Genomic DNA, 17,137 nt, shown 5'->3' on the forward strand with positions numbered 1-17,137 from the left:
TAATATATTTTTTCCAGGATTCTTTGAATAGTAAGTAAAAAAAAAAACCAGCTTCTATTTGAAATAGAAATTATTCTATAAATAAGTCTATTAGTCATTACTGCCACTTTTAATCACACATTTTTCTGTAATTAATCGTGAATAATTGCACCTAACAATTACATTTAAAAAAATATTTGTAATATTTAATCTCCAAATTAATGTAGAAACAACATAAAGACAGTATATTTTAAATATTTGTTTACTTGCATCTGAATGAAGGCCAGAATAATCGATACCAATACTGCTAATGTCTCTATTAATCAGTTGTAGCCATTCAACATTACTATAAAATATTTGAAAGATTAAAATAAAAAAAAATAAAAAAATTATAACTTTTAATTTAATTGAACTTGAAACAATCTTCACATAAACCCATTATAATAAATGTCACATTTGACTGTGCCTTTAATATATCGAGGCTCAACGCTAAGGATTTTTTTTTCTCTTCGCCCAGTCAGACCAGTTTAGATTTTTACTTGCCCTGTCAAAATACACAAAAAAAGTTATTGTTTTCGTTGGTTTTGACCCATATATCCTTCACGTTAACGGTGCTTTAAGGTTTTTTAGGTACATCTAATAGGTAGGAAGTATACAGAAATTGAATAAAGTTATCAAACAATTCATTGTCTTCACTGCATAGCCTATTATAAATGAAATATAGAATAATCCTTATTAAAGCTACAAAGGTTATTCAGTCAAGAGCAGTGGATGATTTTCCTCTTTTAACATTAATGACACATACAGCAGCAGGTTTATTCGGCCACTGTCACTTTAAGACCTGCCACTGCTGCACATGACGCGGATCTGACACGCATCTTTACGTTCATTTAAGACTTCATTTAACTCATTTAACTCTTGCTTGTGAGGATACTCGACAAAACGGTTTGCATAATTTTTCTGTCCGTTCAAGTGCTGTCTGAAGCGGCTATAAAATAGAAAACAGTACTTGCATGCCGTTAACACATTCATTTTGACAGCCCTAATTTTAATGCATCCTTGCTTAATAAAAATATGAATTTCTCAAACTTTTAGATGGTACTTGATAAATCTGTTGTATTAATGGGAATATACCAATATTGCATAGACCTCTATTCATTTTACAACTAGTTATCATTTCTAAAAACACAACCTCTTTGAGAACCTTTTTTTTTTATAAAATGTTTCTGTTACATAATTCCTTAGTAGGGAATGAGACGCTGCATTAGTAGAGCACTGCCTCATAGGGCAGCGCATGCACCAGTAGCCAGTGAATTGGTGAGATTCTGTATGAGCTTCAGAAAATTGTCACACCTGAGAGTGTTCCCATAGTGTCAGCTACAGACACAGTGTCAAGTGACCCTATGAAAGGGAACATTTACTTTATGAAGCACTTTTTTTGTTGAGGACATGCCCAAAATTAGTTATCATAGTGACCAAAGTATGGATTCTAACTAGTCTATAACACACACACACACACACACACACACACACACACACACACACACACACACACACACACACACACACACACACACACAGAGTGTTGGTTGTTCAGGGAGACTGGACTTAACTTGACCCATCATGAGACTGGAGTGGATCTGAGTTTCTGATCTTGTTTTGCTTCATCTTTGCTGGTTTTGCCATCTTTAAACTCGTGGGCTTTGGAAAACTCTTTGGCTTTCTGTAGTGTCTGTAGATCTGTGCAACACTGTCACAGTATTACATGCTTTTTTTCAACAGTATTACAGGATTTATTTAAGGGTCTTCTTTACATTTATCTTCAGGCTTGGGTTTATTGCTTTGATTCTGCTGCTATTCTCTTATTGTCCACAGGGGGCTCCATGTTACTGACTTTATTACTCCTGTTTCCAGCAGATCTGTGTAAGAGCCCGTATTAAAGCTCTCTCCACATCCATGACTTAAATTCTAAAACCACAGAATTACTTTGCTGCATTCAAAAAACAAAAAACAAATATTGTGTAAGATTAGAATTAACACCCACAAATTGTTCAAAGGTGCACAGATGATCACTTTTTCCAGTGGATTTTTGAAGTGTGTATCCTTACTTTTTTCCTGCTAATATTGCCCACAACCTCCTTTACATTGGAAAAGGATGGTTATGCACTTTCGACTTTTTCAAAGTAAATGCATAGCTATAGAAATGAACTGCAGTTGTATTTGTGAACAGCAGTTTTTTGGCAGTGACGTTGTTCCAGTTGAAGCCATGGAAGTGAATGAGACTTTGATGTTGGGGTTTTCCTCTAAATAACTCAGTCATTTTGGACTTCTTTTAAGCTGGTCTATTGCCGTTTGGGATGGTGTACAGGCCGTTGCTTTCTCCTTTCCGTTTTTCCTTTTCCCTCCTCATTTTCCCTATTTCCTTTTATTAATTACTTGTCTTTCTGTCTTTTCAGGATGAAACCTGTTAACCAATCAGCAGAGCAAGACAGTGGAGAAGGAGAGTCAGAGATGGAACGAATTAAACAGGTCAGAATTTAAGTCAATAAACGAATAGCTAGCCATACAGGAATGTCAAAAATACCCGTGTTTTATGGAAACTTGATTTAAAAATAAAAAAGGTAATTGCGACTTTTTATCTCACAATTCTACATTTTTCTCCATTGTGAGATATAAACTCACAATTGCAAGGAAAAAAAGTAATAATTGCCTATTTATATCTCACAATTCTGACTTTATAACTCTCAATTGTGAGTTTATATCTCGCAATTCTGATTTATTTCTCTTTTAACACAAAATATATAGCATAGCCTACATAGGTAAATACACTATATTTGTTTCCATAGTATTACTGTTTTTACTGTGTTTTTGATCAAACACTAACTATGTTGAGTGAATTGTTACTCACCGAGTGGTCAGGGGTGTTCACTGATATGCTCACACAAATATCGCTGCAAATGATGCTTTCCAACAGGTTTTATCGTAGTTTTTCATCCAATACAAGTCAATGGAATTGGACAAAAACTACGATAAAACCTGTTGGAAAGCATCTTTTGCAGCGATTTTTGTGTGAGCATATCAGTGAACACCCCTGACCACTCGGTGAGTTTCACGTCTTTGTAAACGAAAGTTTAATGCGTTTTAGGAAGGATTGTTCCAGTGCACATATGCAGCCATTCTGGAGGTGGGGGGGAAAGCGAAAGAAACCTAAAATTCTCGGGACAGCAGCATTTGTCCAAAATTTAATCTTAACCGTTCTATTTCATCAGAAACGATCTGTAAACAGGGCTTTAAGTGTAAAATACCGAACTTGTCCTTTAAAGTTGGCATGGATTGGCATATGATCATCTTTTCTTTCCTATTTGTGATGCATGTCTGAGTGAAACGGCTTCTCGAACAAAAAACGGTCTTGAGTTTGTCTATCGGGAATTGATTGGATGGTTGTGGTTTGCTATTGCTGTGATCTCATGCGAGTGACAGGATGTCCCGCCCTCACGCCAGTAAACATGTCATCAGAGAAGAGATTGCGTGAATAGCGGTGGGGGACGTGAGGAAAAAAAGTTTGAGAACCACTAGGTGAAGTGATATTTATGTTCCACGTGGTTGAGAGAGCAGTCTGGTGGCGGTGACGTCTTCCACTGATTGTGCTGGGAAACAATGCAGGGTGAAAGGAGTCCGAATGAACTGCAAAATTCATTCGGTAACCAAAAGCTGTCGGGAGGTTTACTTGATACATTTTTTTTTTTTTTTACTATTTATTTAATTGCGAAAAATTTTTATACAGTTTATTTGGGTAAAACAAAAAAATAAGTGGATATTGACTGGTACGAGTTACTGTAATACATTTGTTAAAGTCACCATGAAATTATAAATGATTATAAATGATTTATCTTTGCACATCATAATTTTTTTTTTTTTTTTCATGTTCATAAAAATTTACTTCCCCTCCCTCTTGCAGTGACATCTCTTCTCTTTTCTCTTCTCCAATGACATGTTCACTGGTAGGGTTGGGTATTGGTTGGGTTTTATCCGATACCAGTACCTACTCGGTATTTTTCAAACGGTTCCGGTGCTTAAACGGTTCTTAAACCGGTACTTAAGAAAACGAAACTGCACACACTTTATCAAAAAAATAATATCTGTGTGTGTTTTCTGAAAAAGATTTTCTGATTTCTGATTAAATAAAAAATTGTGCTGATGTAGCCGAAAACACTTAAGTTAAGATAAAAATGTTGTCTTCTAATATTATTTATATATATTATATATATATAGGCCTATATATATATTATATATCAATTATATTACATATTATATATTATAGACTTTTACAAAACAGAGAAATATCTGACACTGAGCAGAAATATTTAACACACAAAGTATAGCCTCATATAAATATACTTGATATACTTCATACTTGATATGCAAGATTTGCAGTTGGTATTAAAATACTAGACTTACCCGAAGAGGAACACTGCAGCTGAACTTGAACTTTAGTCAAGAATGTCAGAGGTTTTGGGTTCTAATCCGCATTCGTAGGTTTTTTAAACCGATAATGCTCATCAGTGGTTGTATATCAAGCAGGGACACTTTGTGTGCATTATATGTTGTGATTTCACCAGAACGAATAGATATGAGGCGCCGTCTAGGGCTTAAATCGAACTTAATTCACGCACAAAACGCTTGCATACACATACTAAGTAGTCACACATGTATACTGCTGAATGCTCCAACTATATGAAATGCACAACGTCACATCTAAAGTCGCTCACGCACACACACACACACAAACCGCGCACATAGGCCTACTCATCTGAGACGCGAGCACACACACACACACACACACACACACACACACACATAAACTCGCGCACATACTCATCTGAGACGCGAGCAAACACACACACACACACACACACACAAACTCGCGCACATGCTCATCTGAGACGCGAACACACACACACACACACTGACACACATACACAAACTCGCGCACATACTCATCTGAGACAGGAGCACGCACACACAAACTCTCCAAGCACATAACGTTACTCATATAGACGGCGCCTCATAAATAGATCGATCTCTGCAACGTATTGAAGCGCGCGTCCGAGACGAGTGCGGTGTGCGTGAGCCACAAGAGAAAATAATTTTCAGCGCTAGATCGTCTCTTATTTAACAAACGAACGAAATGAATGCTCTGCTGGTTAACTGGAGATGTTTTGTTATTGGATCATTCGTGCCGCGAGATGTTTTATAGGGGGCGGTGAAAAAAGTCAGGCACCGAAATCAGGCACCGAAAGTTTCGTTCTTATTCGGTCTGGTTACTACCGTTTACGTCGGAACCGGTTCCCTATTGGAACCGGGTTTCGGTACCCAACCCTATTCACTGGTGAGAACAACCTGTCAATCAAATGAGATCACAGCAATAGCAAACCCTAGTGATTCAACGATCTAATTCATTCCTGATTGGCAAAATCAAATCCAGCCCTACACTTTTATTCTGTTTAAGAAGCCATTTCACTCTGATGAGTCATTTCATGCCGACTTTAAATAAAGGAGTTTGTTCTTTAGCATTTTAGTTTTACTGTGTTATTGAAATTTGTATTGACTACTGAAAGTTTTGTATTTCGACAACCGTATAACCTTGATATTACCATGGATTTGTTTATATGTGTCTATCTGATTCTTTAGGAACTGCTAGAGGAGGTGAGAAAAGAGCTTCAGAAGGTTAAGAATGAAATCATCGGAGGTGAGAACAAGTTTTTCCCTTCCCTGTCCCTGCTGTGTTTAAAATGAAGATTATTTTTTGTGTTATAACATCTGTTCTTTCACAGCCTTTATTCAGGAGTTACAGAAACGAGGATCTACATAGTCCCACAGAAATGGATGGGAAGGGATTGCTCGGTCCTGAGAACCCAGGGATACACACGCACACATAATCGCCAAGGGACTTAACCCTAAATCATTACAATTCAACCCAAGATGAGCTTTGTTGTACCTTTATCTGCCGTCGTTTTCTTTCACATCATCCATTTCTTTTCTCTCCACATTTAGTTTTACGTATTTAGTTTTCCACTTAATGATTTACATACCGTACACGTCGTCACCCTCACACTTGATTCCTGTTATACATAAATGCTCACCGTAAAACTTGCCTAAGGTTATTGTATTCAGGGAATAAAGCATATCACTTATCCCAGTGACTGTAATGGCCATATACAGATCCGCAGAGCCGGCAAGTTATGATGCAGCACTAAGGAGGCAAAAACGAGACGGATCTTGGAGAAAAAGACCTGCAGTACGCACACTATATACCACACGTGACCGGACCACCATGTCAGGTTCCACTCTTGGGCTTTCAGCTGGGAGATTTTCATGTCAGGCCTGATTTAGCACCTCTTTTTCTGCATAGGGAAAACAATAGCATATTTAACACATTCATTTGAGGCTCTGAGCGTCATGTTTTGTGTGTGTGGTTGCATGTTTGCGTGTATGGCTGCACTTGCCTCCGTTTATCGGTGCCATCTTGTATGTGGTCACCTGACCGCCATTATCCGTTGGTGCGAAACAACTGTTTTCATAACTTCAGCCCTCATTTGAAATGTTTTTAAACTTTGTGTTGCGATATGAAATACTATGGCCATGATCATTTTTGTCTGTTGGCCATGCCAAACTGCCTTGGAAAATACATATAAATATAAATATATATATATAAGGTATATATATTTGTTTTGAGGGAAAGTGATAGAAAACTTGATAATGTTTCTATTTTAATTGAAATAATTGGTGAATGGGGACTTATTGTGATTTATAATGTTTTCTTTTTCAGAGATTGTTATTTTCAGTTTTCTTTTTTTTCTTTTTCTATAGAATATAGGCTTTTTACACTGAAATATATAAAGAAAATTGCGTAGAGACACTGGATTAGATGTCTTTATAGTCAAATACAGATGCTTCTTCTACTGCACTTGTGTCTGCCTCGTTTTTATTACCACCATATACCCATATCACAAGAAAAATCATTTGAATCTATTATTTAGCCTTTTCACAGAACATATTTAGCTTAATCATTAGGAGATTTTCTGGTTTCTCTGTTGATTCAATTGTTTGGGGGTGTTTGAGATACAAAAATGGATATGATAATACAGGTTAACCAAGCATGTACATATAGGATGGGAAACATTGAAGTGAAACCTGAAATCAGCTCTTAAATAGGTTTTAACGTAATAATATATAGTAGCCTACATATGACAGGAGTAAACCTTACTCTTGAGTTAAGGAAACATATTTGCAGCCCATGTATTGTCATCACACATACTGGCCATAATAAAAACAAGCTTGTTATGAAATCCAGGAAACGATTTCTTTGACTATATAAATGTTTATTTAGCCGTGGCTAAGAGAGCAACAGCAGAAGGATAATGAGCTGTTGTTTCCTGTTATGAATGGACCCAAGCAGAGTTGTCAACAACTGCTATCTCACTCTGCTTTTAGAAGCCAGCCCTGATAAACACATTTGATTTTTAGAATAGAGGATTAGAATAACCTCAACAACAGGCCAAACTGAGCGCAATAACAATACACAAATGTTACAATTCTGCAGATAATATCTGTTCTTTAGAAATTGTTTTCTTTGTCACGCATGTTTTCCAATTTCCACTGGCCCCGTCATATGGAAATAAATAAGGTCATTAAAAAGAACCATGAACATATGTCATGTTACATGAATATGATAATTCAGTATAAACATACTTGTGAAACAAAGACACAGCAGATCAAATTAAAGTCACCATGAAATCAAAAAGGACTAATCTTTCTTTTTTTTTTTTTTTTGTACAGGATGTTGCAGTGTTTTAAAATGATTTATCTGTGCACGTCATTTAAAAAAAAAAAAAAAAGTATTCATATGCTCTTGTAATCTGTAATCAAAAACGTTAACCTCCCCTTCCCCTCAACATCTGTTCTCTGATGTATCTCTCGGCAGAGGGTGGGACTAAATATCCTCCTGCTTTGACTGCAAACTGGCATTCAGATCCAAGTTGTGCTCACTGCAGAGCCACATGACTTCCAGCTCCAACTCTCTGGACTTCATGGGTTGATCTTGACCTAGTCCAGCTCTACCTCAGTGGATCTAATGGGTGGAGGGATATAGTTATGGGTAGGGTGGTTGGATCTTCTAGCTCCACCTATTACACCCAAATTACATCCAGAGAGGGGGAGCTGGACTTCACGCTTCACCCATGGCTCTGCAGTGGGCAGCTTTTTCAAGGATCTGCCTCCATTTAGTTAGCAACGCCCAACTTCCTATGAACCAATCAATTCCTGAGGATGAAATCAAGTACCGCTCCCAAGGACGAAATCAAGTCCCGCCCTACATGAGTTGGGGTGCCACTAGCTATTTTGGGCCCTATGAAAGAATATGAGGTTGGGCCCCCTACTGCACCCATTCCATTACTAAAATCGATCTCTGGGGGCCCCAAAAGTGCGTGGGCCCTTAGAATCGTCCTAACTTCCCATTGGGAATTGATTGGATCATTGTCGTTTGCTGCTGTGATCTCGCAGGTTGATGACAGGTTGTCCCGCCATCACGCTAGTGAACACATCATCAGAGAAATGATGTCACTGCAAGAGGGAGGGGAAGTTATTTTGAATAAAGATTACAAGGGCACATGAATTATATAAAACAATAATGATGTGCATGGACAAATCACTTTTAATACATACTGTAAAATTCCTTGAAATATATGAATTGTCCTTTTTGATTTCATGGTGACTTAAAAGAATGCTCTATGTCTGTAGTATGAATGAAATCCAGACTACATTTGTCATGTTATCATTATCATACTTACATCAGGTGTGTTGCTTTACTGCCATTTACAACTCCTCTCCCTTGGCTTCATGGGATAGTAAATTGTCCACCAGATGCATACTTCAGAATACTGGCGGAAGTAGTAGTTAATTTGGGTACTTTTCACCTACTAATTTATGAATACTATCTTTTTCGTACTATAAGGCCGTAACCATCTGTTGAACATTTTATGAACATTATTATTATAGTTCTCAACAAACGGTTGGTTGAGTGAATCATTAAAAGACTCACTCATAAAGACAGTTACTTGTCGCCATCTGTAACTTGCAGAAAAAACGAGGACCGGAACTTTATTCTATTCTATTCTATTCTATTCTATTCTATTCTATTCTATTCTATTCTATTCTATTCTATTCTACTCTACTCTATTCTATTCTATTCTATTCTATTCTATTCTATTCTATTCTATTCTATTCTATTCTATTGTGATGCAACAAATACCAGTGACCAATTTTTTCACAGGTTTCATCAGAATTTATTTATGTAGGTGGTACCATGGAACAATAACGGTAGCCTATCTGATAATACCATATTATCCAATTATTACCATATTCAGTACCATGGTAATTGTTTGATCCTCCAATGCACTTCAAAAATAGCAATAAAATGGTAGTACCATAGTGCTTTTTGATTTATTTTTATGTCTGTTTATAAAATTAGCTACAAATCCTTATAATCAGGCTATATGAACCCATTACTTATATTGGAGTACAATATTATTCTCTCTTAACCTCAAGGCTTTAACTTTGAAAAATGAATATCGCAGAGGAACCGTGTGACACATAAGCAGCAGAGGGCGCATGCAGGGTAAATGTGTGATGAAATAGTAATCGATGAAACAATCCGGACATTCATGATTTCACTCTAAAATCACACCCTCGATATTAGTATAATTACTGACAGACGGCAACACAAAAAAGCGAACCTTTTCAAATTTCGGACGTTGCATGTGACGTCGCGCCGAGCGTGCGCTGAGGTCATTTCCTGTTTGTGCTCCCGTTGAGTCGCTAGACGGAGGCCTAATCGCGATACCACCACCACCACTACAACGCCGTAACATCACACACAGACCTACAAAGGACGGGCACGACGAGGTTTTAAAAGCCTTAAACGCGTCAGATAAGCGCTGTGGGATGAGTTTGGGCGACCGGGCTCGTGCTTTGGGCCACTGAGGGGCGGTTTGTGAGGATAATCGGGCGGTTGGGTGTTGTTATTTTTGGGGCAGCTGAGTGGTCATTGGCAGAGCTCAATACACAGCAGCTCGCAAGAGGAATAAATACACACTTCACGTCTTGAAATACCCTCGTTTCACTCCACTTACATGGGCTTTTGAGGATTTTTACAGTTCGTTTGACCAACACAACGCAGGAGAATAAAAGTGGAGGTAAGGGACTAAAGCGTGCATCGATGATTGATGGCTAGCGTGATGTTTAGCCTAGCCCGAGTCTCTATATTTAAATTGCACTTAAATGTTATGTGCCGTTGACCATTGGGGTCCATTACCAGACAGAATCTCTTTACGAATATGTGTTTCTTATGCTTACTGGATAGATAAACATCATCTCCCGTCATAACACACGTTTGTTCTCCGTTTCCCTTTACACATCAGTTTAATAAATAAAAGACCGCTTATAGATCCATTTAAACCCATTTGGCGCGTATGCTTATCTCTCTCGCGGGGTCTTTGCATGTTATCTTCTTGTAAGACATGCATTAATGTGTCTTGACGAAAATCTCATTATTTTAGGTAAATAAAAAAGAATAGCTGAATTATTGTAAATGAAGAGTATATTATAGATCAGGCCCTTTACACGTTGTACAGATGGATGTGAATCTATAGGGCGAACTCACTGTATGTATGCTGAATTATCGATCAGATTTATGCCACTTTGCCTTTGGTTTTATTAATAGAGCTGCCATGCTGTTCCACGTGGAGTTCAGTTCAATTCTGTTTGCGTGTGTACAATATTTCAACTTTAAATTTAAAGTGGTCAGATGTTTGACAGATATGAAATAATGCATCTACCAGTTTAGTGCGCGAGTGTAAATGAGGCCTGAAGGTTATTGGGGTTGAGAGGGGTCAGTTTTAGGACTGGTCAGTTTTCGGACTTCTCAGTCTGGAATTATTCCACTCGTCACAGAAAATGTGTAATCATTAGTTTGTTGAAATGGTCACCGCTCTTGTTTGTCTTTCTCTTGTGGACTTCAAAGTGCGTATGTGCGCGAGAGAGTTGTTGAAAAAGAGGAACAGTCAGACCACTGACCAACTGATATACACGCACACTAGATGCACGGCACGTATATGCCAGCGATAGAGACAGTCAGTGTGTTTTAATGCCAGTGCATGTGTTAAGCAGTTGTGTAATGGACTAGCAGGGGCGTCACAAGGTGGGGATTTTATTTTGCAGGGATAATCCAGTGTTGTGCCCATGGTGATAGGACAGCATGCCAGATCTGTGCCAGAGGCACTGCTATGCCAGGAAACTCCTCTGGCACAGACTGGTCTTACTCGCCTCACAACAACAATGATAGAAAAAGCAGAAAAACAGCTTTCAGTTACTTCTGTTTATATTGGGTTAGAGGTCTGAACAAACACCTTACACTAAATGTTAAACAGTAGCATACATTTTGTCCTGCACCGTGTGTGCTACAAACATGAATGATCTCTCAAAATATGTGTCTTGCTGAGGACTGGAGAGGTTTTCTCTGTGATCAGCTATAGATAAACTTAAAGAAAATCCCACAGACTTGCATTATAGGAGCCATATCAAGACACCAGAAATTAAAGCGACTCAGAGATGGGCTTTTTGGACTTTTGACCACATTGCTTAAATAAATAAATAATTGTCTGGTGAAACTGGTAAAAAAAAAAAAAAAAATATATATATATATATATATATATATATATATATATATTTATATTTAAATAAAATAAAATGTAATAAAATATTAGACTTTATTAGATATATTGGATATATATAGGCCTATATATATATATATATATATATATATATATATATATATATAGGCCTATATAAAATTTATTTTAATTTTTTTTGCATATTATAATATATCTGGAGTTAATTATTTCATTAATACCATTCAAGATTGATTCTTTGTCAATATCTCTTTTTATCTTACACATTTTTGCTGCTTAGATTAATATTTCATTCAATTTAAGCCCTGAAGGCATTTTTTAGAGTGACGCACACAAAACTCATAACTCAAGACTCATAACTCCAAAACTAAAGCAGGGAGTTTTTATTTTATTTTTAGAAAATATAATTTACATTACATTTGGACATTCTCATGCTGAGAAACTGCTGAAAAAAAAAATATATATATAGGCTACAATTTTAATTTTTATTATAATTTTACATATTTTTCTTATTCGACATGCAATAACTCAGGGAGGAATCTGTGATGTTTTTGACACATTGTAGTACACAGTAAAAAAAAGTCATTCATAAATTATGATTTTTCCCACCCCTATTTATCAGCAAATAATTCAGCACTACTTAGGAGGTTGTGGAATTGGCTACATGCATTGTAAAGTTCAGACTCTAAGGTTTCAAATGAAGTTACACCTATTTTGTGTTCATCAAGGTAGTATTTTTGAAAAATATGATTATTATTTTTTCGTTGCTAGGTGGCGCCCCGGGGCGGTACACTCCGGTTTAGAGGGATTACTCAGCACTCTTTAAGAGTGGATAAAAATGGTTAGATACGTTAAAAAGCTGAGTTTCTAAGCTTTAAAATTATACCCTTTTTTGTGTTATTCCATGTTGGAAAACAAGCATGGACGGTTCTGGGAACATTGGATAACACATTGCATCCCGGAAAGATGAGAGACATGTTTTTAGCCAAGTATGTTTACATCACTTTTTAATTGTGAGAATCTGCTGTAAATAATGATGTGCCATTCTACGTGTGGCACATAGCCTACATGTTTCATGAAGTTATGAGCGAAAACGCCACGTGAAATCTAAATATTTGTTTTTAGTTGGTGCCTGTGCGCTGTTTTTGGTTGTAAACAACAAAAAAAGCGTGTCATTTTGCACAATTTGTGCAGACTCATTAGACGGTGAAAACAATGCAACAGGAGCATGTTGGAGGCTTGATCTGAATGTGTAACGTCTCTGATTTTGTCTCTGATAAATGATTGTGCTACCCATTTGGTTTCAGTTTCTTTTGGCTCTTAAACAGAGACACGCAAACACGGTCCCTTTGGATTTAAGGGTTAAGTAGATTGATCTAATACCTTGGTGCATGTTTGTTTTTGTTTTGTTTTTTACACAAAGGATGCACCAATATTAACATTGACAGATACTTCAATAATTATTATAATATTATGGTCAAAAACAGATTGAAGGACAATGTTAAAAAATAATGTAATCGTTTTCCCCATAATGATACCTGTATGACTTCCTTCCACGGAACATTAAAAAAAAGATATTGGGAATCATGTTCTAATCTGTCAATCAAATCTAACATGGGGCATCTAGTGGTTCAAGATTGAATTTTATGGCAGCAACCATTAAATTGGTATATAGTAGGAATCGCTATTAATGGTTGTCCGGGACAAATGGATTTTTTGAAGGGGCAAGTGAAAGATAATTTTATTTGCCCGACCGGATAAAATATGGAGTTACACTGTTGCAGTGAGCAACATCACACGACCAAGAATGCTGTTTTCCTGAATACCAATTCCTGAATCATGATTGAAAATGTGAGACTGATGTCACACAACAGTTCAATAAAAAGGTAGTTAATATGAAGTCACTTACATTTTAGATGCAATATTGACTGTTTTTGTTCTATTTCAGCAGCAAAAATTGTACCGAACAAAATCACAACAGAACTATAGCACATCTCACAGCAACACACAGCCATGTTTTTATTACTAAATAATTCAGCCTTTTGAACGAATCCATCAAGTCAAAGATTCAATGATCCATTCATAAACAACTCATTAACATTCTTAAATGAATCAGCCATTTAAACTAATCATTTGAATTAGGGATGTCAGTTTACACAAATTCCCATTATAGATCATTGTTTAGGTTTAAATTAACGATTGATTAATCGTTAGCCTAAATACTGCATTATTCGTCTACTGCAGTGGCATATAGCCAGCAGCATGACAGGGTGTGCAAATGCTGCTCAAAACACCACAGTCTTCACTAGAGCCCGACCGATAGGGAGTTTTTGGGGCCAATACCGATATTAGGGAGTAAAAAAGCCCGATATTATCTATGTGTGTATTATAATACAGTAGCAATATTATTTATTTGCATATTATAGAACAGTACCAGTCAAAAGTTTGGACACACTTTCCCATTCGTGTGTACAAACTTTTGACTGGTACTGTATATAGAATACAGTAGGGCTGTCCCCGACTATGGATTTTCATAGTCGAATCAGAATCGTCATGTCTTGCCTATAGTCGACTAATAGTCGAATCATACGGGGGTGGGGCTGGGGGCAGTGCTTTAACGTTTCAAAGCCGCGATGTACAGAAAATCACACAAAGATATAGGCCTAGAAGAAAATGTATAAAAACATTTTTGATCAATAAAACTAAGAAATAACATAAATAACTCCAGAAAGGCCACACTGCAGATTTGCATTTCACATGCAAATCAAATTAAATCGGCTAAATTACCTGTGCGAGCAGGCCAGCCTACAGCACAACATCGATGCACCGAAAAAATAAACAATTAATTTACTAAATTAAATTAGAACAGAATATACCTTTCTAATAAATAAAAATACAAAACGAAATAAATCAGAATCAAGTCACAGGATGAGGAGCAAATGTGTGCAAAATGCCTAAAGTGCAGGGGAACATATATTCAAAACACAAGCCACAAATAGTTAGATTATAACCCTGACAGATCAATAAATAAAATAAAAATAAAGAAATTATTAAAATAACGATAGTAGCCAGAATTTTCAACTTTGTCTTTTTAACTGCAGAAACAACAATAACTGCTAAACTGGAGAGGCAGTCTTTTTAGCTAAAAATGTTCACAGCATCCAAAAATAAAATTAGAACCGGCTGAAAAGTTTTGAAACCACTTGTACCTGATCGAGAGAACAAATCCTGAACGTCTTTCACTCTGTCTGTCCGTTGGAGTCTTTTCAAATTGTGCGCGCAGATAAAATACATTCTAACGTGAAACCCATGCGTGAAACATGTTAACGTTGGCCGGCAGAAGTGCGATCATGGTTTTCCTGATGCTAAATCCAGCCTTGGAGAATATCCTTTCTGATGGTGTACACCCACACTTTAGATTTTCTTATCCCAGACATTGTTAAAGATTTAAATCCTTGCCGTGAAGACGCTCCTCTGTCGGTCACGGATTGAAAGTGAAACTTAAATCTGTCACGGGGTGTTTGGATTTATTCACGCACGTTAAAATATTTATTAAAAGCTTCTTTCTTTGCACATTTTTATATAGGCCTACAGCATTATCATAATAGGCTGAATATTAACGTATTGACATAAAAGCTAGTTCTATGTGAAATCAGACATTGAGCGCCCTCATATAGCCAAAGTGGCATGATCCTCGTTTCATAACACCTCTGCGACGATTCGACCGTGAGATCGGTAGTCGAATCAGGCTCCTCCTATCGAAGCATCGAATCTTCGACTATTCGGGGTCACCCCTAGAATACAGTATACATAAACAGAATATAATATAGGCTATATTAACAAATTTTAACATTCTCCAAACGTGGAGATCAAACACTTTTGTGACAAAGATATGTAATGGAGGCAGGGTGAATGATAGAATGAGAATGATACATTTGAGCTGTAACCAAACTAGTTTGCATTCATTGCATGTTCTATTACAGTATCTCACGAAAGTGAGTACACCCCTCACATTTCAGCAAACATTTCAGTATCTTCTCAAGGGACAATACTATAGAAATGAAACTTGGATATATTTTAGAGTAGTCAATGTGCTGCTTGTATAGCAGTATATATTTACTGTCCTCTGAAAATAACTCAACATACAGCCATTATTGTCAAAATACCTGGCAACAAAAGTGAGTACACCCTAAGTGATAATAGCTGTACGTCGTTTAACCATGCAAAGCCACATGTCCTATTCATCATTTTCATGTTTTTGTCTGCTTGACAGGACCATACAAATTTGTGAATCTTGATTTAGAGCAGTTCAAATTTGTGCTTTGAGAACAATTCTCTCATACTGACCACTGGATGTTCAACATGGCACTGCATGGCAAAGAACTCTCTAAGGATTTGAGAATTAGAATTGTTACTCTCCACAAAGTTGCACTATAGGCTATAAGAAGATTGGTAACACCCTGAAACTGAGTTGCACTACAGGCCAGGGTCATACGGCAATTTTCCAAGAAGGGTTCCACTCGGAACAGGCCTCGCAAGGGTAAATCAAAGAAGTTGAGTCCTCGTGCTGTGTGTCAGGTGCAGAAGCTGGCTTCAAAAACCAGATGCATGCGTGCTGCTAGCATTGCTTTAGAAGTTGCAGAAGTGGAAGGTCAGCTTGTCAGTGCTCAGACCATACGCCGCACACTGCAACAAGTAGGTTTGCATGTCCATCGTCCCAGAAGGAAGCCTCTTCTGAAGCTGGCTCACAAGAAAGCGTATGAATTACTGGATCCATGTCCTGTGGCCTGATGATACTAAGATAAACTTGTTTGGCTCAGATGGTGTCCAGCATGTGTGGCGGCTGACTGGTAAGGAGTACCAAGAGAATTGTGCCTTGCCTACAGTCAAGGATTGTGATGGTAGCATCATGGTCTGGGACTGCATGAGTGCTGCTTGTACTGGGGAGCTGCGCTTCATTGAAGGAAACATGGGTTCCAACATGTACTGCGACATTCTGAAGCAGAACATGATGCCCTCCCTTCAGAAACTGGGCCGAACGGCATAACGACCCCGAACACACCGCCAAGATGACAGCTGCCTTGCTGAGGAAGGTGAAGGTGATGGAGTGGCCAAGAATGTCTCCAGACCTGAACCCTATTGAGCACCTGTGGGGTGTCCTCAAGCGGAAGTTGGAGAAGCGACATGTGTCTAACATCTAGCAGCTCCATGATGTCATTATGGAGGAGTGGAAGAGGATCCCATCAACAACCTGTGCAGCTCTGGTGAATTACATGCCTAGGAGGATTAAGGCAGTTCTAGATAACAATTGTGCTCACACAAAATATTGACACTTTGGACACAGTTTTGACATGTTCACTTAGGGTGTACTCACTTTTGTTGTCAGTTATGTTGACAATAATGGCTGTATG

General features: G+C 37.5%; 2 protein-coding genes and 2 long non-coding RNA genes across 6 annotated transcripts in view; 2 read left to right on the forward strand and 2 right to left on the reverse strand.

Moving 5' to 3' along the window:
- The window catches only part of vaspb (vasodilator stimulated phosphoprotein b), a 47,621-nt gene extending 40,675 nt beyond the window's left edge, over window positions 1–6,946 (forward strand). Inside the window, exons 12-14 of the mRNA XM_082183041.1 lie at window positions 2,436–2,508; window positions 5,671–5,728; window positions 5,814–6,946. Coding sequence (XP_082039167.1) covers window positions 2,436–2,508; window positions 5,671–5,728; window positions 5,814–5,851 — 169 coding nt within the window. The 3' untranslated portion in view covers window positions 5,852–6,946. The remainder of the gene's footprint in view (window positions 1–2,435; window positions 2,509–5,670; window positions 5,729–5,813) is intronic.
- Window positions 170–2,429, reverse strand: LOC309508545. 3 transcript variants are annotated; one of them, XR_014209528.1, is made up of 2 exons: window positions 1,509–2,429; window positions 170–1,468 (listed from the first exon to the last, which is right to left on the reverse strand). It is a non-coding gene; the product is annotated as an uncharacterized lncRNA (long non-coding RNA). The 3 variants fall into 3 exon arrangements; XR_014209529.1 differs by having other exon boundaries at window positions 1,505–2,429; XR_014209530.1 differs by having other exon boundaries at window positions 1,499–2,429.
- A 2,800-nt stretch (window positions 6,947–9,746) lies between the features above and the next one.
- The window catches only part of akt2 (v-akt murine thymoma viral oncogene homolog 2), a 32,569-nt gene continuing 25,178 nt past the window's right edge, over window positions 9,747–17,137 (forward strand). The window contains exon 1 of the mRNA XM_082183024.1: window positions 9,747–10,232. The gene's annotated coding sequence lies outside the window, so the exon portion shown is untranslated. The remainder of the gene's footprint in view (window positions 10,233–17,137) is intronic.
- On the reverse strand, window positions 12,107–16,477 carry LOC309508562. Its single transcript, XR_014209551.1, has 2 exons — window positions 15,537–16,477; window positions 12,107–14,237 (listed from the first exon to the last, which is right to left on the reverse strand). It is a non-coding gene; the product is annotated as an uncharacterized lncRNA (long non-coding RNA).

This window comes from Leuciscus leuciscus, assembly GCF_965113295.1.
Source record: "Leuciscus leuciscus genome assembly, chromosome: 10".
Taxonomy (NCBI): domain Eukaryota; kingdom Metazoa; phylum Chordata; class Actinopteri; order Cypriniformes; family Leuciscidae; genus Leuciscus; species Leuciscus leuciscus.